The sequence below is a fragment of the Tenebrio molitor genome, chromosome 4 (genome assembly GCF_963966145.1).
Source record: "Tenebrio molitor chromosome 4, icTenMoli1.1, whole genome shotgun sequence".
Classification (NCBI taxonomy): domain Eukaryota; kingdom Metazoa; phylum Arthropoda; class Insecta; order Coleoptera; family Tenebrionidae; genus Tenebrio; species Tenebrio molitor.
The window spans coordinates 24,959,032-24,985,065 of record NC_091049.1 but is presented as its reverse complement, the minus strand read 5'-3'; the positions used below and the strand labels follow the sequence as shown (position 1 = coordinate 24,985,065).

The window sequence follows — 26,034 nt, the reverse complement described above, 5'->3', positions numbered from 1 at the left end:
TGTTTTCATTGCGTCATTTAGTGGTTGATATTGTATTGTTCGGAATAATTTATGTGAAAGCGGCTCAGGGGGGTGGACGGAATGCGCTTTGTAGGTTCGTTAGGAATAATGGAAGATTAGTTGACTGGAGTGTTTGAATGGAGTTAGAAGAGCCAAAACGTTGAGGTAAGTAGATATTTTTCTCTAATTGTGGGATGAAGATGTTACATGCTAAAATTAACAGATTTTGTTAATGACTGATGTGAAGTGCAAATTTTAAAATTTTACGAATAAAGGTTGTTTGAAAAGAGTCGAATTTTATTTTTTTGCAAGACCAAGTCTTTGACAAGTGCAGTTAACTGTTTGTTCTTGTCAGGAAAAGTTACTTAAAAAATAGGAAAACTCAAAGAACCGTAAAATAATATTTTGCCTTTCAATCAAAATATTTCTCATTTGTTAGATATTTTTTTAATGTTTTATCATTTTGTTTTAATCTTTGAAAGAGATTTTAGCAAAGAAGATTGTGTCTGAAATGTGACATTTCACTTCTTGCAGCGCCATCTATGTTGCGGATTTTTATAATTTCCTTATAAAAATAGATAAAGTGAAGAAGATATTACAAGATATTGATTATTTTATGACAAGAGAAGACGGGAACACTTTATTATACTGTCAAGATAAGATTACCGTTTGCACAATCGTAATTTTCTTGAATGTCACTGGAATTAACTGTTGTAATTTTATACATATAATAATTGTGCGTTTCAAATGAATTAAAACACCAAATATACAATTAAGAACTTAAATAAACGGATATATCGTAGTTTTAGTCTTGCCACGTCGTGTTTATAATTATTGTACCCACATTTTGACCTTGGATCTTGACATGTCAAATAAAACATTAACAATTTTAATTACGTTAAACTTAATGACACGAATATAGTAAAACTTAAGTGTCAAGTTACTTAATTATTAATTAATTTAGTGCTACACCTGTTATTAATAATATTATTGCAATGGAATGTAATTTGTTCGAATGCTCTTCCACCACACCATAATCGTGACGTCTTTCGAATTAATTGTAAGAGCTTGCCGGTTATTATCTGTTAAACACTTAAACTAACAATTATAGCAAAAATAAGTCCCGCGTCAAAAATGCGAACTAATGAATGTTTCTAATGTTTCTATGGTAACGAGAATGATTGACTAATGAGCAAAAATTTTGACAGTACCTACATTCAAAACAATAAATCTACGTTTAAGACGTTGTCATTCATTTGAACAATTCAAACTCTGTTTTAATTTGTTTATTATATGTGTTAAGTCTTTAACGAAGGTTGAACATTTGAGATTAAGATTTACCAATCATTTCATTAAAGCGATAAGGCAAATTAAACGGATTATTTTTTGCTACGCTGTGAATCCTTTAAATCGTGTGAAAAAACTACGGTGTGATCAAGAATGAATCTGTTGGTAACAATGAAATTTGGCAAATTTGAAATTTACCATCAAAGGTTCATTTTTGTAATAGCATAAACAAAGCCGGCATAACCAAAAATGTTTTTAATGTCGTCTCAAGTTAAAAAATCCAGTCAGTGCCAATTACGAGACAAAAAACACCAGTACCTACTTTTCAATTGTTTCATTGCCAACAGACTTGTTGATCACACTGTACAATTTATTTAAAAAAATGGCTGTCGCTTATGTTTTATAATAGGATTTCTAGAAGGTTATACAGAGTGTTTCAAAATTCGCGAATTCCGAATTCAGAGCGTTGTAGAGGATCACGTCAGTAGTCCAAATATGGAAATTAAAAAAAATATCGGGACTCCCCCCACAAAGATACATTGGTCTGAAGGTGCACTCTTTGAACAGCGTTTTCTTCAAATACAGGCTGAAAAGTTTAGTGTTTATTGTTATTTATGGTGTAGATGATTGTGGAAAATAATAACGTAAAACAATTTTTTGAAGAATAGCTTTACTTTGGAGTAAAAAAATCTTAAATTTTTGTAATTTTTCTTAAAAATGGAACGGCAACGTATCTAGAAAAGTATTTTGTCACTGTAGATATGAAGGCTGCTATGTATTGAACAAAATTAAAGTGCTTAAATTTTCTTCAGGAAGAGCGAATTTTTATCAGAAATTTTTTTTTCAAACCTCTTGTTACTTCCAAGTCCACACACTTTGAAACTTCAAAAACGCTCGAAGAATATCAAATGTTAAGTGACGCAAGAGATTTTTTCATTGAATATCTAGTTTAAAAAAAATTAAGGTATTTCTACACATTTGCTAAATTTCCAGAAGTAACATTTCATAAACCTACCTCTTACAAACACCTTTATCTCAAAATTTTTAGCTCAAGCTACTTCCCTTTCTCTTCGAGAAAACATCGATATCTATAGTTCGTTCACTTAGATTGTGTAGTAATAAAATCACGTGACTTGCGTCTGTTTGCTCGGACAAAACTAGATAGTGATACAACGATAAAAGACCCACGTTCATTTCAGAACATTATTTATTCAGTTAATTCAGTTGTAACGGAATTATGCCCAGTTGAGAAGCAGTTACGAAAAAGTCATATAATTAATGGAAGAAAGAGCACTTGAAGATCATTTAATGACTGTTAGGTATTTATTTCTTAGACGATTCGCAACGAGAGGGGCCTCGTCAGAAAGTCACCATGCGATGTGCACGTGATTATTACATTGCTCAAGTGAACGGAGTATAGCTAGTTTACAACGTGTACAAAAGCAAATCTCAACGCGCCACGATTGACAAAAAGTTAGGAGGTGACATTGCTTGTTTGGATTTCTTTAAGAAAACATACCAGACAAAAATATCACTTTAAATTAAATTGACGCAAATTTATGCAGATGTGTTGAATACATTGAAGCATCATTGTCCTTGTTGCACTGCTATAAATACTAAAGAACGAAGGTCAGAGTTGAAGACCTTATGGGTCCATTGTTGTGTCCACTTCAGAAAGTGTCGATGACCAACGAACTAGATTAAAACTACTTTCTTTATCCAGAGCTTGAATTATTTCCGAAAATTTTTCTAAACTCACGAATGTTTTCGTTTTGACTTTACTAATAATCTGCAACGTAGATTATTAATCAGTAGGTATTTCAAAAGACATAATTTCATAAAAATGTCACTCAGATTAACCACTTATTAAGAGTATTAAAAAAATGGAATTTGTTGTTACGTCATATTTACTGCTTAGAATTAGATTTGAAGACTTAAAACCAGATTTAGGTCATTTAGGTGCGTTGAGAAACGCAAACACACATTGTGAATTAATTATAGTCAATATTTATTAATGAAGCGGCCAGTGGTTTACAAGTGATCATTACATTTCTATTTCCAGAAATTTTCTGCCTCCCGGTCGAGTCTGGAGTACATTTTACTCGTGACAAAACAAAAGATCGTTCCCGGTAATACGTATTTACTTTTGTTATATAATAATCTTCTCGGAACGCAAGATATATTTTATATTTGCTGTTACGTTTCCCAAATATTTGCTGACATCGGTTCGGCTGTTTGATAAGATTCCCGAAGCGAGTATAAAGATAATGCGATTTACGATCCATTATTTTGTGAAATAGGTATTTTAAAGTGTAGAGCGAGACCGTCGCGTCCATTCCGCGACTCCTGCTCCAGGTGCAAGTGTGTCTAGTCCAGATTTCAACCTCGCGCGCAGCGCCCTTCCCGCCGTTCGCCGCCATGCCGCTAGATGTCGGCGTTCCAGTCACGGCCATGGTACTCGCCCAATTTTAAAGGCTGGTATGTGTCAGAGATATTATATTGATTTTTTCACAAAACAACTTAAATTATACATTAATACGGCCCGTATTTCGCGCTGACGACGTCGAAAAATAAATTCGCGCGGGACCGGGCGTGCACTTCACGTGTTAATGCATATTTGTGTTGGTTTTTTGGAAATATCAAGACGCCCGAGCCGGCCTTCCTCGACTATTAGGTAAGAGTACGCGCCCGAGTGGGGGCCGAAAGCGGCCGTTGGCGGCGTTTCGGGCCTTGCCCCGCGCAATTAGCGCCGATTAGTCGATCGGCCGCCGCATAATCGGACGCTGAACCGAAAACCTAACCTAACCTAGAAAGCGCGGACGTCAAACCCCCTCCCACGGCGTCCCGGGAGGCGTCGCGCCGACCCTCGAACGCCTAAAAAGTCGCTCGATTTCGCTTCCGGCGCCCTAACGGGACCAGAGATGGTCTAACCAGGTGCTAATTGAACGCAACACTTGGCCTCGTGTTAGCGGCGATTTTTCGGGGTGGGCTGTGATTTGGCAGTTGTTTGGGCGAAACGTCAAATGTGTCAAGTGACAGTTTGGTTAAGGACGACGAAATGGGAGGATTCGAGGCTGGATCTTAAAGAGGAGAGCGGTATGTCACACTTTTCATCTAAATTTAAAGCTAGCAAAATAATTAACCGCCGCTGAAACAACATTTCGGGCACGCCAGACCAAGCCACCGTTTTGTCAAAGCCGCAGGGATCACGCCGCTGGATTACCAGATTTACTGATAATGTCACGCTACAAGCATTCCACACATCACAATCCAAAACAGATCATGATTCAGAAGCCAATTAGCAATTCGTAATTGATCGCTCGGGATTGATTTAACGGGAAGAACCTAGTGTTAGTGTTGGTCGGCTGGTTCAACCAAAAGAGATGAATCAAACGGTTAAGGTAGGTCGAAACTAGCGTTAATTGAGTGATAAAATCTAAAATTAAATCGCCAATAACGTATGTCCATTAAACGTTGATTAAATGTCATTAAATGTCAAAATAAAACAGAAATGTCAACTAAGCCGAAGCCCGATGAGTCAAGCACAGACACGCGTATCGATTGCCATATTCTGTCCTCATAATTCGCAAGCAAATGAGTGGATTAAGCTGAAGAAAGGCGTGATCGAAGTTATTGATCTTCCCAGTATTAACAGGAAGCAAAAAAGATTTCGTATTGTTCGCAGAAATTTAATAAACTTTCTGCACGGCGGTAATGGAAATGAAAAGGAAAAGTTTTGTGCGATGGGTTGGGAAAGCTTTGCTTGTGTTGTTCCCTTACAACAATAAAACACTTCCAATGTACATGCGATAACGGTAATGGTAATTTTGTGTCACAAAAAATTTATAAATGGAACAAGAGTAATGAGAGGGCGTGAGGGATAATACAAATGTGTACAATTAGATAAACAATTGTTGTAATTACGTGGGTGACGTCATTCGGTATTAAACGCTTAATTATTGTTGTTTACGGGTTTATTTTTATTTGTGCGTTTGAAGTGTAAATTTTCATCAAATTAATTTTGTATGAGCGCGGCTTATTGGAGCGTGAGAGATTATTGGATGAATAAGATGCAGTCAGATGTGCAGACCTCTGGCAAAGTTACCTAATACATTAAACATAATTGAAATTTGATTAAGTGAAAATTAAAACGTGGGGGAAGAATAGCAATGATACAATTTCATATTAACTTTTTTTAAATTTTGTCAAAATTGTTAATTTTGTTTCTTGTCATCTCGTACAGCTTAGAACTGTAAAAAATAAAAATAAAAATCTGTATTTAGAACACAGATTTTTTTTATAAGGAATTAACGAGTTTAGATGTTATAATAATTACCTATGTATAAAGCTGTTGGTGTCTTTTTACACCCTACTGATAAGATATTAAGAGAACATTTTTAGTTAAATTTAGATCGGTTAAAAATAATAATTTTGTTGTGTGCTTGAAAAATAAGAAAGTTGTACAAACAAAATAACCAACTAAAACTATAAATAGATTGATCTCCTAGATTAGATTTTGATTTAGATTTATTAATGGAATGAAAGTCTTCAATTTTGAATCGATTTTTGACTCTGCAAATGGATCGTTTTAGGATATGCACGTTAAGATCCTTAAGCTTCTTGGACAGTCAATCCATAAACCACATAAGGAACATTTAGATATACCTATTCATAATACATTATTTTTATGTATCAAGGCCAAAAAGTGCATTTTTTTCGTCCGAGTTGAGTTTTCTGGCCAAGGCGCAGCCGAGGCTTGAAAACAGACGAGGACAAAAGGCACTTCACTAAATTATTATGATTTCTTATACTTTAATATTATATGTACATACTTAATTATAATTTCCAAATTATAAAATGTTGTTTTATTTAAAATACGAATTTTTTAATGTAAAAAATTGAGAAATTTGGCCATTATGTAATTTTATTCTAATTACATATATTAAAAAAAAAATTAGATGACACCTAAAATACAAAACTAATCCTGTTTTATTTTAAAATTCGAATATTATGTATATGTACGTATATCTAAACCGTAAAATACTTGGATCGTTGACTCTTATTAAAAATTGGCATTCTTTACAGTTTCTATTTCACATTTGCAATTTTAACAAATCTGTTTTAAAACACTTAAAATTCGATTTAATAATACGTTTTACAGAATTAAAAACATAATTAATTATATCGGGTGTTCATTAAAATTTCCTGTCAAAGTTGGCGTTGAAGAGTCGATTGTGAATGAACCACTCGACAGTCTGTCATCAACTTAACCTCAGTTTTTAGGGTAATAAACAATACATTTTCATCAAATGAACTTTTATTAATTGCAACAAACAACTTACAATAAGTAATCAAAATGGCCACAACCTTCATCCAGGCAGATTGAAAATACAAACAACGCAAAAAGTGAGGTTACATTTAAACAGCTAATCAGAGTGGTGCGTTCACAATCGACTCTTCAGCACCAACTTTGACGGGAAATTTAAATAAACACCCGACACTTAAGTCTGCAAAGTAAAAAATTATTTATCTAAATTGCAAATAAGTCAAAGAAAAAAAAATCTCGCGATAGGTATGTCGAGTTCTTGAGAAGCAGTTCTCAACCTTTTTAAAATATGTATCCCCAAACCACGAAAAAAATGTGTTAGTCATGTTGTATCAAATGTATTTTTTGTTGATAGGGAAAGTGTATTTGCATAATAAATTTGCATTTGCAAATTAAGTGAACAATCATTATCAAATAAAAATAAAAATAAAAATACGGGTTCAACTTCTCACAATTCGTCTTTCTTAACCAACCTGCCACTTGACACAGTTGACGCCTTGTTCAAGAAAAAATCAGTAATTCAAGTTGGAATCATTGCTGATGAAACTGTAAAGTGTCTTGAAGACGCTTATAAATGGCGGCAGATTTCAAGAGCTGACAGAGACTTATACAGCCTGTCCCAGAACTGCCTCCCCATAGAAAGCAGGCATGTGCCGACAGCAAAAGAGACTCCAAAATGATTAAAATAAATTTTCCTGTAGCTCATATAAAGTTTTCAATTTCACCAATCCCAGAAGCTTATCCTCAGGTATTAGGTACTAAAAAATCGGACAGGTTGCTAGACAGCAAAAATAATTATTGATATTGAGAGATGGAAATTTGGAAATAGTGAGAGTTGTTTGAAAAATGTTCCGAATTTGACCCAATAAAAGACAAAATCCTGGCGATTTTTTGTTGTATATCTCCCCACCCCTTTTTTTTCTTGGGTTGTAGTTCCTTGACGGTTTTATAATCGGCTAATTCGCCTTACTTAATATTACTCAAATTCGTCCAATGCCTCAGGAATTTTTTTATTCGAGCAAAAACTTCTTTTTTCTTAGCACATAGGACGTCCAGGCCAAGAGGTTGTGAAGCAATTCAATGTATTCTCATTATGGATAAGAATTTTCTCTTTGGTTTTTATCTTCAGCTATTCGAGAAGGTGGCAGTACTAGTCAACTGTGATTGTTTCATCTTTTTCTAAGTGACGAATGGTTTCTTTGGCATTCCAAAAAACATTAACCATCACCTTTCCTGTTGATAGAATCAACTTGGTTTATGCATTGGTGGCAGTCTGAAAAGTACTACTTTTTCCCCTACTGTCAAATCATGAAGCAGACGCAATATTGACGTCTAAACGCCTTCTAATTTTTTTAGCACTAAAAAGACAATTACAAATTTGATGAATTAGGTTTTTATTGGGAACATATTATGTTTACTGATCGGAAATACTATCAAAATTCTTATGACATCATTAATATGAATGATAAAGTAGCGTAAAATAAAAATAACCGTTTCAAATAACGTCACGTGTTTACATTTTGTCAGTGTATGAAAAAAAAAATGTAATCATAAAGTCGTGCAGGTGTTTTACGTAACCGACTTACAACATTTTTTATAATAGATGCATCCTTTTTTTCTGTTGTAATAACACAAAAAACAAAAAAAAATAAGTGAACCCTTAATGTTGGATAATATCATTAATTCAGTACATTGGGCTGGTTAAGAAATTTTGAAAAGTGCATTTTAAAGGTCAGTTTGTGATTTTCGTAGGTTGCAAATAAACATCGAACTTTGGAATTATTTTTGGATGCCACACGTAACGTGCAATAGAAATAATGCTTTGGGTCACGTTTGATGTAAAAATAAGTTTCGGGGCTTTTCACATGTATTTAAAAATAACAAGTGCAAAGTCGGATCAATATCTCGGGTGAAACAAGTACATTTTTAATTAAAAAAAAAGCGAAGTAATTTCAGAATATAAAAATGCATTCCAAGGGGAAGAAAAATTTAAAAGGAAGGTCGTTTCTCGTCTAGATCTAGAGGAATTTCCTCTAGTAATTCGGGCAAAACTTTTAATTGAAGATCTATTTAAACGGCGAGGTAAGACATAGGGACCTACGAGATGATTTTCAACAATCCCAAATTGAAAATGACTGCTGGAAGTCCCGCTCTTGGATTTCGTAACGAATTTCTGCTACAACTAAAATGCAACCTTCTCGTTGACGGCCAAGATCACGCTTATTCATTTCGAAACGCCCGAAATCGCGAAGATGCTGCACAACGTTTACAAAGGTTCTTTGAGGAAACCTTTCACCGTAGATTTGCCGTGCTAGCTCTGATGTCCGCAGGTTCGCCATAGATTCAAAACCATATCGGTTTTCTCCAGGTTGGTGAAAACCATTTCTGATTTAAATTGAGGTCAAGATTGAGGTTCCTGTCAAAGTGACTTAATTTTGAATTAAATGACAACAAAAAAGCCTATTTAACCTATTTTTTCATAAAATTCTGTGGCTCTCAAACTTTTAAACCCTTTTTCTCGAAAAATATCAACATTTGTATAAGGGATTTTGGCTCAATTGTTACCTTCTGTGAGGTTCTATCACAGGTTAAAATATCTGCACAACTTTCAAAATCACCCTGTATGTAGTTATTGTAATAAACGTTTGACTGGGTATTTGTCATAATTTAATATAAAAAATAGGTTCCTTAAAGTATTACAAATTCTTAAAAGTTGCCATCTTTATGTGCGCTACTGTATACAGGGTGTTATGGCAATCCACGTAAAAAATTTAACCACCAACAAAACTCGTCAAAAGAGTAACATCTTTAATCATCTTTTTTTTCCGAAAGCTCTCCGTATCAAAGTTAAAATTAAAATACCTGTGCATTTTAAAGCTCCCACCCGCCTGTGTTCACACGTTCATTCTTAACTAAGCACGAAAAAAAGTTAGATGCACGAATAAAAGCAATAAAAAATCAGAAATCGTACGTAATCGTGTCAACACAGAATGCGTTAAGGTAGGTTAGTGATAAGTTTATCGACCTGACATTGTATAAAAAGTATAATAAATGCTCAACGTGCCTTCATTGATACTAGCATCGCAAGATTTTGACATTTATTTGATTTTGGATCTTCGATGGTGTTAATCGTAGATACAAGTACTGACAGCTCCACACGTCCTCACAAGAAAAAATCATGTGGATTTCAATCTGGTGGCCGAGGTGGCCACAAAATAGGTCGGTAGCGACCGATCCACGTTTCTTTGAAATTGCCCAACTGATTTGTGACGACTGTTGAACAGTGTGGTGGAACTTCGTTGTATAAATAACGCATATCACGTCGTGTGGCCAAGGACACATCCTTGAAAAGGTTGTTCAACACGTTTCGAAACGTTGTTAATGGCGGGGGTATAAAGATGAGGTTTTCGCCAGATCATACGTATGTTGAACACACAATCACGTGTAAAGCCTGCTTAGTCTGGTTAATAACCGATTAAAAAAATTTGGTTGCTCACCTATTTTCCGATTAAGCTATTAACAAAAAGCTGTCCTGCGAGCCGGACCTCCATTCTGAGGAGTTTGAACGCCCTGGACGTAATTCTTTTTCATGCAGAGTACTGAGTGCAAAGGAAACACCAACAAGCAAAAGAAGTCTTCTTTATGCTCAAATTTTCTATCACAACAGAAATTTTCGTCCTTACCCATTGGCGGGTATACAGGGTGATTTTGAAAGTTGTACAGATATTTTAATCACGAGCTACTGGCCTCATGTAGAACTCGGAAAAAATGTTTAAAAAATTCTATGTCAAAAAATAAAATGACATTTGCTTTTAGTCTTCTACGTTGTCAAACAACTTCGTAGGTAAAATTTCGGCACATTTTAAAAATACACCCTGTATATCATATTTTATAAAACGTACACCAATGCGGTTTCCTTGTTTTAAAGCATATTTCCTATAGGTTACTTCGTATTGGCGTACATTTTATAAAACATGTTATACAAGGGTGTATTTTTCAAATGTGCCGAAATTTTACTTGCGAAGTTGTAGGACAACGTAGAAAACTAAAAACAATTAAAAAAATTGTAGCTCAAAAAATAAATGTCATTTTATTTTTTGACATAGAATTTTTTAAATATTTTTTCCGAGTTCTACATGAAGTCAGTAGCTCGTGATTAAAATATCTGCACAACTTTCAAAATCACCCTGTACATTTTGATGACTAATTTATTTCAAATTTTAAATCAATTTGTAACGCTTTTTCGTAAAAAATTCAAATAGAAAAAATGTTTCATTCAACGAGCTCTGCTACGTGTTAAAATTAACACACGTATTTCAGATACACCCTGTATATGTAAATTTTTTTATAGTAAAAATTGTGCCGAATAGCTATTTTAAATTGGCATTTTAACCCTTGTCTTCAGTGTTTATTTTTTTAAATATTTTCAAAAAGTAAAAAAAAACTCGGTTGGCAAATGGCGACCCTCGATCTCACCGGATTTGGTTCCAGTCGATTTTTATTTTCCGCATCTAGACTTTACGTTTGTGCTTTACCTAATGAATGAAAGTTCCGTGGAAATTTCTCCATAAATTAAGGGAGAAAGTGTAAACAGATGAACTATGTGTATGAATCACCTTGAACTAAATTGATCTTTAAAAAAAATTGTTAATGCCCAAAAGTTCCAATACTTATCTTGTGGTTTTGCCAATGTTTGAAACACAATACGCTCATTAGTAAAAAAAATATTTTTAATTTATTAACGTAAAAACACTAATCGTAATAATTGATTTTTTACTGACGTGTACATCGAAGCACCAAAGTGGGAATTTTCTAAAAAACCTAATGGTAATAATTGATTTTTTACCGATGTGTACATACAAAGCAGCAAAGTAAGAATAATGTATAAGTACCCTTCTAGAACACCAGTCTGAATGTCAACACAGAACGAGTCGCGTTGGGATTTCTTCCGCAAATTGCTTTGTAGCGCTTTTGAACAGTTCCTCAGGGATCAGTTTTGGTCCCGCTGTTGTACCATTTATTTTGTGTCAAATGTAAGGTTTAATTAAAGTTTTGAGTGTAGTTCGTCGCGCTTCCAATAATAACACTCCCACGAATCAATAATTCGTATTATTTCACTCCACTTAGCGTAAAACGGTTGTATACCTACACTTCAATTAACTGGTCATTATCCAAATAAAAACCTTCGATCTATGTAATTTTGAGATAAGGGAAACACAAGTGGGGAGGGTTGTGGTATTGGGACCGTCCGCGGCACGCACATCCACACTTTTACAGTTCGATGGGGTCCAGTTCGGGCGATCGCGGTGTCGTCGGTTTTTTTTGAATTAGTTCAGCGGGCCAGGTTTGCGTCCTTGATCGCGTGTGTGTCCTGTTTCGGGTGGAAAGTATGCTGCACACGGCGGTCGGAGGTGCAGCGACTCTAACGGACGGAAGACATTGACCTTCTAGAAGATCTTCTGATTCACTCGACCCACTTCCTTAGCCCACTAACCCGACGGTTTCTAATAGTGGCGGAGTCCGGTGTGTGCGTCCGTTGATGTTGGTGTTGTTCCAGGATCACTACAAAGAAGAAAGAAATGAAGAACTGAAGGGCGCGACGACGACGAAAACGAGAAAGAAGAAGAAGAAGAAAAAGAAAAGAGAACTTCCAATTGCTCCGCAACTTCCTTTAGAAAAGCACAAATTTTACGAAGATTTCCAATTTTTCTAGTGATTAAATGTTGAAGTTTTACCAAAGGATATATTGTTGATGGACGTTTTTTTAAAAGTAGCGTACACAGAGTAGGGATCATCGATATTATACATGGTGTCCGAGAGAATTTCGGAAGAGATGGCTGCCATACAGAACGCGGTATCTTCGCACATCGGCGTCAGCGAGTTCTACGGCGGGAAGACTGTCTTCATCACCGGCGGCACCGGCTTCATGGGCAAAGTGCTCCTGGAGAAGTTGCTCAGGTCGTGTCCGGGAGTCTCCAAGATCTACCTCCTGATCAGGCCGAAGAAGGGACAAGATGCACACGAACGATTGAAACTGCTCCTGTGTTCACCGGTGAGTCACATTTCTTTTCGTTTTCCACCGGATCCGAGTGGCGGCGAAAGCGGAATTTCTTCTGACGCATCTTTTTTTTTGTCATTGCAGCTCTTCGACCCCATAAGGAAGAGCCGGCCGACGGATCTGCACAAGGTGCTGCCCATCGAGGGCGACATCACCCAACCGGAATTGGCGATCAGTCCCAACGACAGGTTAACGTTGGCCCGCACAGTCAACATTGTGTTCCATAGCGCCGCCACAATTAAATTCGACGAGAAACTCAAACTTTCGGTCACGATCAACATGCTGGGTACGCAAAGGTTGGTCGAATTGTGCAAAAGGATGACCAACTTAGAAGCATTAGTAAGTAGATGATCGCACAAAATTTTGTTGTTTTCGTTTGTTGTTGGTCTCAGTGAAATTTTGAACGTTTTTGTTGCCAAAATGGTCATAAAGTTGGCACCTGTGTGTTTTGTGGTGACAAATTACGTTAGGAGTTTCTACTTGGGATGATAAGATTGATGTCATGTCCGACAAGCGTACAAATTTGAACTGTGATTTTGAATGTTTTTGGTTTCGGAATGGTCATAAAGTTGCGTCTGTGCGTTTTGCGGTGACAAATATGTTGGGCATTTCTGTTTGAGATAATAAGATTGATGTCATTTCCGCTTGAACGACAGGAGTGTAGATTTGAATTGTGATTCAGAAATTAGCGGTTTTCTATGCGAATAAATAGTATTCCAAGAATCGTATATTTTTCAGAAAAGTACTAGGTGACGCAGTAAAAGTTTTTAATTCTCCCGGTACAATTTCGTGCGTGTTTGAATTTTTTTTTATCAATTAAAAGGTGGAATTAAAAATTGCTCGCTACGCTCGTGGCTAATAAAACTTATAGAATAACTAAAAAGGCGGTTATAAACCTTGTTGCATAATATACTATTTTAGTGCCCAAAAAGTTCTAATGACATTTTTTTTAAGATTTAACTTTACATTTTTTAATTTAATTTTGTTACTTCTAAATGCACAAATAAAATTTACCTAATAATAATTAAATGTTGATAAGGAGTCAAAAGCTGTGAAAAAGTTCTAATAAATTTTAATGCAATGTGTATACAGGGTGTTTCTGAAATACGTGTGTTAATTTTAACTGGTAATAGAACTCGTCAAAAGGAACAATTTTTCTATCTACCATTTTGCCGAAAAACGATGTTTAATTCCAAAAAAAAATTGGAGAGATTTTTCACTAAAATAGCCCAACGCCACTAAATAATATGAAAAAAACATCAATTTTCATCCAGAAAACGTGTTTTAACGCCAAAATCGAAATTCAAATAAATCTACCCGTATAGCAAAAAATCCACTTCGTAAGAATCTGGTTGTTTCACGTTTTTAGGTAGCTTAGTTTTAGGAAAATCTTTCCTAGTTTTTTAAGCCATTACGCAACGTTTTTCGCCAAAATGGCAGAGAGAAAAGTTGTTCCTTTTAATGAGTTCTATTACCAGTTAAAATTAACGCACTTATTTCAGAAACACCCTGTATAACTTCAATGTAAATTTTCGTTTAAAAATGAGACATTTTTACGACATTCAAAAATTAGTTTTATACAGGGTGTTTCAAAACTGGCGCCAAAACTTTACAGAACATGATAAAATATGCGTTAATATTGATATGGGACATTGCTGTGTAACATTTTTTGGTAATAGTTTTGGAACACCCTGTATAAATTGTCGAATTTAGGAATTGAAAACTGTCTTATTTTCAGGAAGTCCTAACAAATTTCGGTAAAATCAAGAAGTTCTAATAAATTTTAATGAAACGTAATGATTCTAGTGAGTATTGTGTACAGCTCCGCAAGTTTTAGTTTTCAAGTCAGACATTTTTTCAACACTAAAGAAATACATACATATCATATTTCCAAAGAGCGTTTTTTAATGGTTGTTAGTTATTTATTACCCATGGAGCGAAGTGGGTAATAGCTATTACACGCGAGTAGACGTCATTTTCATTAGTAAAACTCATTTATTACTTTTTTTAACAACCAATTGTATAAAAACTCGCATATTTCATTTCAAAATAATTATTACATATGTATTACAGCAAGTTTATAGTCCACGGGATCATTTGTAGGTGAATTTTTGTGATTGGCCACAATTCGTGGAGTCATGAGTCATAATTACTAATGACCGAGGGTAATGAATATCATTACTTAACGGTTAGCGGATATACAATTAACGTATTACGTAATTGGTGTAGAACAATATACCGGGCGTTCACGCGAAAAGTTCAGATGGGCTTATTTCAGGTGTCTTTAAAATTACAAATTTTTACATAGTATGGTTATGGCAACTATGTACGAAAATTTATGTGGCAACTGCGTGAGTGACATTTGTATGACATTTCATTGCAAATTGACTTAACAGTTTTCAAAATTGCGCGCCTATGAACTGTCAAAGAAATGTCAACTCTATTCTACCCAAAGAGTTGGCACATACATTTTCGTACATAGTTGCCATATTTATCCACAACCATTTTGAATCACCCAATATTCTTCGTAACGTGATATCAGTGGCGTATTCAACTTCTGTGCTTGAACTGTATACACGTCATTTTCACCCTGTATATTTCTTGGTTTCCACAATGTCAAAAAAAAAACGTGTATTACGTACTTCCGTCGTTCATTTCCGATAAAAACAGATTGTAAAAAAATCTCAAGCTAATTAAAAAATACGCAAAACACCGTTCACATTACATATTATTTTGGCATAATGGAAGACCAGGATTTATTTTTTTAACGTTGGACACCCTGTTTGATTTCCGCTGAATCTCCCGCGCTGTCTGAGTATTCTTCTATTGCAAACTAGTAAAACTGACAACAATGTACTAGACATTGACGCTATTTATAACCTCAAACTTACAAAAACATAACCTAATTCAACAGACAGCTTTACTACCAAATTAAATGCAAAATTTCCATGGCCTCCCATTATGCCAAAACAACGTGAATGCATTTTAAGTTTATTTCAAAGCTGTTTCAAAAAATGTAATTTACTTTTTTCAAAATTTTGGACTATCTGCCTGCTGTAATAGGAAACCAGAAAAAAAGAGCATTCCTTTCATCTTTATTTTTTAATATTTTTTGAACTTTCTTCACCTCCATTCATGGAATATTTTATAAATTCGAGGTGTACCAACACCACTGAAGATAAAAATTAAAAAAAAAATAATTTTTTTGGACCACCGAAAAACACGAGTTGCTATAGCGGCATTCTTCTTTTAAGAGTTCTCATTCCTTCGTAACACCAATTTAGAGATAATCCTGTCGAAATTGTGGCTCAACGATTCGGACTCGCGTTCATCTTTCTATTTTTATAATTAAATTTTTCCAACGATCTAATTTCGTTACAGCTCTTACTCTTTTAACGAGTTTCTTTACAGACTTCGATTCCTTCAAATATGAAGTTGTTTGTAAAATTTTATTGAATGTAAACGGAAACAACCCAGAGCGTCGAACTTATTTGGGAGTGACCATCTAGCTCAGTCAGATTGTTTTCAAAAATTATCCGCCCAAAACCCTACGAACTTTAGGATTATTTAGTCAAACAGTTTTCGTCGTCCTGTCGTCGTAAATTTCCCTCTAAATACTCGTGCTAGTCTTTTGCATATTTTATTTTTCCGTCAAGCAGACCATTTGTTAATCGTAATGGTCGAGCGATGTTATCATCACAGGAATTAGCAAGTATCACGCGACTATCGTGCGGAATAATCTATGTCTTTTCTAAATACCATTATGGCCAATTTCCTGTTTACGTTGTTCCACTGATTTATTCGTAAACAAGCGGGTTGGAGGGTAATTTTTACGATCAAAAAACGATCAGACGTGAAATTGAATAAGGAGAGCCGGGACTTAATCGCGTTATAAATTAAAAAACTTGGAGCAACGTAAAGTAATTGGCGTTGTTTGAAGCGTTGAGGGATTATATTCTGCCGTGTCCGGAATTGGAAGTTGGAAAACAATCAGAACGAGACTCGAGTATCTGAAGTTGTAGTAAATGTTTGAAGCGATCGGAGAGGTGTTCTCTCGGTTGTCGGTTTCGATCGCGCGAAATGGAATTTTAAATTCCTTGTTCAAAGATTGACACGAGACGTAATTAGTCACTAATTTCGGCAGATTTGTCTCAGTGAAAACCGTTCCGTAACTGTAAAACAGATTATTTACGCTACGGAGGATGGTCACAGCTTTTTCGGTTTCGGTCTAAATTCTGATTCTGTTTTCTTTTTACGTTTCCTCTTAAAATGATCGAAACGCGATGATGTTATTTATTTTTATCTTCAAGCGGTAGAAGGTCTTTATTGGAAGGAAATTATTTGTTCCTGTGAGCAATCTACCACACATTATGCCAATTGAAATGTGATAATGCATTTTTTTTTGTATTTGTTGTTTTTTTAATTACCATTATGTGTCTAAGGCGGGCATTTTTTTCACAGTGTAAAATAACATAATTTTTGCATCATCATTGCAAATGTAGTAGTTTTTTTTACCAAATTACCTTTTTTTTTAAACAAGTAAAACAACAGTATATTATGCAACGAGCATTTAATGATGGGTATTAAGACATGAGTATGAGAATTACGGCACGAGCCCTGTAGGTGAGTGTCGTAACGAATAAGAGTGTCTTAATGGCGATCATTAATCATTCTTAATGAATATCATTAAAGTACAGATAGTAAATGTCTAATAAAACAATTAAAGTATAGGAGTAGAAAATAGATATTTTATTTCAGTTTGTAGAACTTTATTTAACACGTTGTTACACATACACTTTTGTATTAAATGTTGCATAATTTGCTGCAGTAATACAGAAAAGCACTCGCCGCGCTCGTGCGTGTAAACTTCCCACTTGTGAACAAAAGTTGTGCACAAGTTAATTGGTTCGTTAATTTTGAGTACAAACTATTCTGTAATAAATTAGTGACAGTTGTATTTAAAAAAATGTCCGAGAAGATTATTGAATAAAAATATTGTGCATTACGGCATGAAGCGTTTATGAGGTGTCAATAACCAGTGGGTAACAAATAATTACTATTACATTTTTAATGACTTATTGTTCACTACCGATCGGTTATTAAACAACACCAAAGCAATGCGCTTCATTAAAAAAGTGTATTAAACTAAACAAAGTACCGACGTCTGAGCCATATTGATCATTTGTGTTTTGAATAACATTTTGTTATCGACTGAAAGTCCAATCACTTACAGTAATAGTTTTAATTTACAAGTTTTCTGGTTGGGAAAATGTACTCGTTTGAATCAATACTGGTGCCAGTTTTACATATTCGATTTTTGGAGGCACGCAAGCAATTTTCCTCTTCGTTTGTTGTAACAAATTATTCATTATTTTATTAGTATGTTTTCGATTAGATGACAACTGTCACCAGCAACGTAAACATTTAGCAGTGGAAAGAAATTCGAGTCGTGGATTGATTTGTACGATAATACAGGGTGATTTTCAAAGTTGGGCAGATATTTTAATGACGAGCTACTGGCTTCATGTAGAACTCGGAAAAAATGTTTAAAAAATTCTATGTCAAAAAATAAAATGACATTTATTTTTTGAGCTACAATTTTTTTAATTGCTATTTAGTCTTCTACGTTGTCAAACAACCTCGTAGGTAAAATTTCGGCACATTTTAAAAATACACCCTGTATATCATATTTTATAAAACGTACACCAATGCGGTTTCCTTGTTTTAAAGCATATTTCCTATAGGTTACTTCGTATTGGCGTACATTTTATAAAACATGATATACAGGGTGTATTTTTAAAATGTACCGAAATTTTACCTACGAGGTTGTTTGGCAACGTTGAAAACTAAAAGCAATTTAAAAAAATTGTAGTTCAAAAAATAAATGTCATTTTATTTTTTGACATAGAATTTTTTAATTATTTTTTCCGAGTTCTACATGAAGCCAGTAGCTCGTGATTAAAATATCTGCACAACTTTCAAAATCACCCTGTACATAGGTTCAATTAAAAAAAAAAGAAAATTTGAAATTATATTACTGACAGATGTCAACTTATTTTGACAGTTATACATATACACGTACGAATCAATCTACGAGTGGACTGTCGCTTGTCGCGACTAACTGGGCTCTCAGTATTTTTTTAATAATGTGGTAGATTTCGGCCAAAGCAAGAACAGCATGCTGAGTCAAAATCTGAGAAAAATGTTATTATTACCAACGGTTAGCTTTTGTTAAACCTTCGACAATTAAATAGTTCTGAAAAGAACTGTTTTCTTAATACAGTAAGTCGATACGCAATGATATAAAAACACCTAGTGAAAAACACGCTACACGCTGTCACTATCGATTTGGCGAGTTTTGGTTATTTCTTACTCCTGCGGTATTCTTCCTTTGGGACCATTCTATTTCAGAAATAGACATTTTCGTGTGTTTTAGGTGCACGTCTCGACGGCTTACTGCAACTGCGACCGAAGCGACGTCAAAGAAACCATCTATCCACCGCCCATGGGTCCCGATCAAGTGACCTCCCTCGTAGACTGCCTCGAAGAAAGCTTGCTCGACTCCCTGACCACGAAACTGGTAGGCAACAGACCCAACACTTACACGTTCACGAAAGCACTCGCCGAATGCTGGTTGAAAGAGAACAAGGGGGACCTACCGTTGGTCATTGTCAGACCTAGCATCGTGCTGTGCAGCTTCAGTGGACCACTGAAGGGCTGGGTGGACAACTGGAACGGACCAACGGGAATAATAGCCGCCGCCGGGAAAGGACTGTTCAGGACGATGCTGTGCGATCCGGAGAAAATAGCCGACCTGGTGCCCGTCGACATGGTCATCAACTTGATGTTGGTGTCGGCGTGGAGGATCGGGACGACGAAAACCAAGGACATGCCCATACCCGTCTACAACTGCAGTACAGGTCAGTGACGACACAAGTTCATTACAGAGAACTGTAATTCGGGTGAAACTAAAGTTTCCTATTTATCAACGGAAGCAAAAGTCTACTCGTAGATTGACTCTTACGATTTTGTCAGATGTGTTGTCAAATCTGATCTACGACACGTGTTTGGTTTTCTGTGGCTTCTTCGGTGTTTTTTTAATCTAAATTTGAGTAATTATACGAGAGAGAAATGAAAAAACTAGAGCGCTTCTCATCAAGAGTGTGCAAAAAACTTTTTTTTGCATGAAATAATATGTCAGAATGATATCCCAATTTCTTTCAAGAAGACCGTTTAATTTCTTGTGCTATAGAATGCGAATTAGTTCTTTAACAATTGGACAAATAGTAGAAAAATTGTAACGAGCGTTCAAAAAAATTGTAGTCAAGTAGGCCGTTATTTTACAAACGCGGTTCGTTTTTTAGTTGGTATGTTATGACATTTTCTTTATGTACATAACCTCACTTTGATCATCATTTTATTGTACATTTTGTAAAGTAAATAATTCGCATCATTGCTTGTTCGCTGAATAAATGACGTTTGACATGTATGATTTGACAGCTAATGAGGCTACGGCATCTGTTAACAGCAAACACAAGGCCACTTGACTACATTTTTTTAAACGTTATTTACACTGTCCTCAAGCGATATCTTTTGTCGTAATTAAAAACATTACGCAAAGAAAAGTAGATATGAATTGACAATTACATGCTATAACTAAAAGGCTTTCTAGATTTAACAATCTTAATTAATTAGTAATTACTTAGCGAAGTAATTGTAGTGCTACTCTTCTTTATCTACTTTTGTATAGTGCTTTCCAAGGTAGCGTATGGAATTTTTATTGTTTTCATTGATTCCGTAATTACTACCGCCTCAAAGGTCACTGGTGGTCCAAAAAGAAACTTACAATTTTTATTCTGAATCAATTTTCGAAATGTACTAATAAATAAGGTGACTAATCTTGGTGCAAATGATTCTAATTTTTCGAATTTTATTTTGAAAATTTTGCATAAGGGCATAGAATTTTATTGGAACCGACCTTTTTGTATATTTTTTTCGATATATTGAACACAGATCCCATTTTTGAAGAGGTCACGTGATAAGAAAAATTTTCAATACAGCGCACATTTCTTAGTAAGCACTGTAAATGTCTCCTAACAGTTACGAACTCGAAGATATTTTACAAAGGGGTCCATACACTTTGGACAAATGGTTCAAATTCTCTGTCAAATTTGACACTTTTGCAAATCTTTATTGTGGTTCATTTTTATAATCGATTCACCATGAATGTGGATAAGGGGTGGCTTGTAATTTATTTTTATCATGTTGGATAAACTGACTCAATTTTATATTTTTTCCTGTCAGAAATATGACATGATTATTCCGACATTCAAATTTGAACCACCCCTTAACCACATTAATCGTGAATCGATTATAACGGGCCTTCAAATAAATATATATTTAGAGTAGGCGTACGCGACATTCTAATTCTGTTAACAGTGTAAAGTAATTTTTGTATGTAATCAATTATTCCCCGGAGTTACACAGGTTACATAGTAAGCTTTTTCCCAATTTCATATTGACATATTCCGTGGAGGGGGAATAGGGAGAATGCACTACAAAAATTAAAAATATTTTCTAACCTAATTTTATTTCGTTAAAATGTCAGACGTTTCTTGTGTCATTTTCTACGTTGGAAAAATGTTGCAAACAATTGAATTTCCATAGGTAGCTCTAAATATAAATTTATTTGAAGGCCCTTTAGTTAACAGATTTTTGTTGGGTCTATAATTTTATTATTATTCATTTTTAATTGTTAAAATTTGTTTTCATTTGAATTCCGACTGGTTGGTTAATTTATAATTTTATTAATGTTTCAAATATTCGTTATCTGTAAAATTGATTCCACCTAACTATTATCAGAAATATCAGTGCCCTATAAATTAAAAATAAAAAAATTAACGACCATCGTAAAACTTTGTAAACGACGTCAATGGTATAGAAATAAAATGTCGATATATTTATCCTAGAGTTATTTGTTATTAAGTACTACTTCGTTTTTAGGTACAGATAATAAACTTAGCGATGATTTTTGTTCTTAATTTGTTTGACTAGTTTTTCAACATAGGACAACTATTTAAACATTCTTATTTAAACATCGTTTTTTAATGTAATCAGAAATCGAAATAAATCACGTTAATCCAAACTCAGGTGAATAAATTAACACAATAAATTTAAAATAAAACTGTTTTGTTTTTAACTATTTTTATTGAAATAAGAAAAGCGAATACCATTACAATATGTACATTTTTCTCTTTTATTTGGACACAAGGATCTTGGCATTCATTTTTATTTGTCTTTATTGCAAATAAGCACTTGTAGCGACGTTCTATGCAAGCAAAATACATGTAATTTGTGTTGGTATCGCGTTTTAACATGTCAGGGTGGTGAGATTGCCGCGAAGGTCTTGATTACTGAGATAAATTAATAATGAATGGAAGCAAAAACAGGCGGTTTTTTAACATATTTTTTTCGCTTTATCAACTTGAACAGATTTACAATACGATCAACAAAAAAAAAGAGGTCAGACCGTCAGACAAAAACGAAAAAAAAAAAACCTCCGGCACTAAAACATTAGTCGTAAAACCAAAGGCGATCTCCATGAGACTTTTTTTGATATGATCTGATTCAAGTTTTACCGCCCGAAAGAAAACATACACTTCTAATCGATTTAAAATTCTCAAAAAATTCAGGAATGATTATGTGACGCTGTAGAACATTCTGTAAAAATTTCAAATTTTTTAATGAAACGAGTAAATATTTCGTTTTAATTCAATAACCGCTACATTAATTTACATAATTTTTCACTGAGAGTCCTTTCAAACGTTAAGGAAACATTTGGTATCATGGAAATCATAAAGACATCACCGGTAATGGGGAAACCTGTAGCAATTGCCCACCAACTATTTCAGATGAAAATGAGATAGAAGAGGATGAAACCGGGGAAAAAATTTAATTCACTCGTTGCACAAGACATGTTGTCGAACTCGTTCTTTTAGAGCACTCCTCACTGCTTTCGTCGTGCTCTAAACCCTCTCATTCGATAATTGACTGTCATGTGCAACTCGTATGAAAATATACTAATTCCAAAAGCCCGTGACGCCCTTTCCTAATTTATTTTAAATTTTATTTAAAATATTATTGTGCTCCTAGCATACTTTAATTGGCCATTAGTCCAACGAATTAAAATGCATAAGAATGTTACAATAAAAATACAGGATTTAATTTTAATTTTTTTATACATATTTTCGTTTCAACTGCAGTCATTTTTACTCACTTTATAAACTTCAAGAGGCACACACGAGTTAAAGACAATAAACAATTTTGTGTATATTATTACAAGCACCTCGACATCATCGCAACATAAGACAGAAGCCCACTTAACTTTGTGAAATAATTAGTACATGCATGATAAAGCTATATGATAAACGCGACATCTAAAACGAAAATCAGGTACAAGATTGTTACGATTATAATAACATGAGTAAGTAAAATAAACATTCAGAGGCGGATGGTACACGTCCACATCAAGCATTAGGTCAATAATTTGTTGTTTCTTCTTTCCTAAACATCTTCATTCAAAAATTAGACTACTTTAAAATTAACCAATGGAACAAAAATACGAAATTAAGTTACTGGCGCGAGCAAAAAATTCTGGTCGTCAATGTCATTTCAAAATTTGGTTAGATTGTCACAAATTAAAAAATTTCCCTGTCTGATTAAGCCCATGTCAACAAAGTCTCAAAAAAATGAGAAAAAAATGACAAGCAATGTCATTCAACATGATGATAGGTTATGATATTTACGACCGTTTTACAATGGAGCATTTTCCATTGTGTTAAAACATGATTTTGACGACCAGTTTTTTTTGCTCGCGACAGTACATAAAAACTAAAAAGTTGCATATTCTCAAATTTGAAAAATAGTATCAGTAGCGAAGTGAGGAGAAACAATTAGTGGGTACAAATTAAACAAATAAAAAAGAATTGTTATTCATTCTGAGCCAAGTAGAGCTGAACACGTCTCAGGAAAGACGCTTTGACATTTTCGAAAACCAAACGTTTATGTCTTATTTCATCTGCAGCTTCTTGAATTCGATTCCACATTTGCATGTGCAGGTTCTGCGCGGTATAACACAGATTTCACATGACCCCACAAATAATAATACAAAGGGTTTCAATCCGGAGAGCGTAGGGGCCAAGCAAGGAAATTACAGTGTGTCCTCGAAATGCACGTCAAAAAAAAATCGGTAGTTTTTGAACATCTCCTTTATTGATTCACTTCATTTTTTTGTTCTGTTCGTTATTAAATCATCTTTTGCCTTGTTACTTCTGCCTGGTAAAAAAATGTCAGTGATAATAATGACTGATAGGTATCGTGGATCCAAATCGTAATTTTTGTAAAATGTTTCGCAAAGCAAGTAGCGAAAATGTAACGTTGGTTGCATCGAGAATTTGGTCAGATTCATTATTCCTCGTGGAATCACCCTGTATACTTTTCCACAAATCCACATAATAGGTGCAAATGTAATGTTGGTTGCATCACAAATTTCGTTAGGCTCATTATTACTCGTGAATCACCGTGTATAGAAAAAAGAGCAGTATAAAAAAAAATACTAACTGTAACATTTTTCAGAAGTGGTTTTATGTGCCAATCTGAAACCACAAATTTGCATTTTTTGAACGTATGCAAAGGGTTTCAAGTCATCGACCCGCGTTAAAGTGTAAAAAGAAAATCTCTCTCGTGACCTGTTGTTTCTATTATCCAAATGTTATTCCACGCTGATTATGAAAACAAAAAATTGACAGAAAAATGTTTGTCCAGGTGAAAAACCCGCTCGGTCGGGTGTTTTTGTTTCTTTTGGTGTGTACAGTGCACACCTGTGTTTGCACAAATTGATGCCTTCTTCACAGCAATTCGCGACAACAAAGAGAGGAGTGTCTCGTGTCCCAGCGCGACAAATCTAATTAACCAATCCGTACTAATCGTTGACATTTTCAGGTCAACGGAAGCCGATAACGTGGAAGCGCTTCATCGACTTGTGTTTCAAGTACATGAGGAAACACCCGTTTTCGGAGGTGACGTGGTACCCGGACGGCACCGTGACCGCCTCGAGGACGCTCAACATCTTGAACAAGTACCTCCTGCACTGGCTGCCCGCCTACGTCCTGGACAGCCTGGTGTGGATGACCGGGGGCAAACCGATGTAAGCTGGCGTCGGGGTTTCAGTTGCAGCGTCTAATCCGTCGGCAATTTGCAGAATGGTCCGGATCCAAGACAAGCTGTGCAAAGCCGCCACCTGTCTGGAGTACTTCACGACGCACGAGTGGCGCTTCGGCGACGAGAACGTGCGCACCCTCAGCCTGACCTTGGGCGAGAAGGACAAGGAGGAATTCAACTTCGACGTGGCCAAAATCGACTGGGAGCAGTACGTCGAGGACTACGTGCTCGGCATCCGCCGGTTCATATTTAAAGAGGACGTCGCCACGATACCCAAAGCGCGGAGGCAAGTGTCCAGGTTGTACTGGGTGTACAGGTGTCTGCAGGTCGCGTCGGTGATGTGCATGTGGCACTTCCTCACGTTACGTTACGCCCCGTTGAGACAGCTGTGGGGCAACGCCCTCAGACTGCTCATACACTTAGCCAGAATGCTGCCATTTGTATAGATAATCATTAGGTAGGTTCGGTTTGTGACGGGGCCCCGCTCCTCTTTTTCACCGTCGGTTTTCTTGTATTACTTATGTGTCGTGAGTGTATATTGTAGATAATTGTATGTTATGTAAGTGGAAAGGAGAAGTGGCGCCCTCTTGACATATTCACTGGTTTCGCTTAGTTCTTTTTGTTTTATTGACCGTGACTGCTAGTTTTTACCGACATGTTACGCTCATTCCAGCTGTGTAAGTGAAATGGTTTTACGTGGGGAATTTTAATTTTTCTTAGTTGGTAACGGTCTCGTAGGAGAAAATTAAAATTCTTCCTCAAACGTTAAGTGGAAACGTTCTAATTATTTTTCACACACTTGAGAAGTTCACCTTCGAGTATTTATTATTACAAATAATTTATTTGTTAATTTTACCATTGTACTAGTCTTATAGCAAATTAAAGGGATCGCTTTGTTGATGAATTTATTATTTATTGTTTGTATTCGTGGTTCTTGAATAACCGGACATTTTCAACATTCGCCAACTTAAAAAGGGAAACTTAATTTAGATATCTAGACAGTAGGGAAAATTGTACAATTTGCCGTTAATTTGCTTGTTTTTCCACTGAAATTGTTTTTACATAATTGTAATTGTTAATTTTTATTATAAAATAAAAACAAATCTCTGTTTAAGCGAATTGAATTAAAATAATAGATATTGTT

The 26,034-nt window shown here is 35.2% G+C and overlaps 1 protein-coding gene across 5 annotated transcripts; it reads left to right on the top strand.

Moving 5' to 3' along the window:
- Window positions 1-19: 19 nt before the first annotated feature.
- Window positions 20-26,034, top strand: LOC138129189 (putative fatty acyl-CoA reductase CG5065). Of its 5 annotated transcripts, none has more exons than XM_069045445.1 (6): window positions 20-165; window positions 12,171-12,665; window positions 12,756-13,010; window positions 19,108-19,591; window positions 24,672-24,876; window positions 24,931-26,034. In XM_069045445.1, the coding sequence occupies exons 2-6, from the start codon at window positions 12,420-12,422 to the stop codon at window positions 25,334-25,336; spliced, it is 1,596 nt and encodes a 531-aa protein (XP_068901546.1). In that variant the 5' UTR covers window positions 20-165; window positions 12,171-12,419; the 3' UTR covers window positions 25,337-26,034. The 5 variants fall into 5 exon arrangements, with proteins under 5 accessions (XP_068901546.1, XP_068901542.1, XP_068901544.1 ...); XM_069045441.1 differs by lacking the exon at window positions 20-165 and adding an exon at window positions 3,590-3,765; XM_069045443.1 differs by lacking the exon at window positions 20-165 and adding an exon at window positions 3,772-3,961.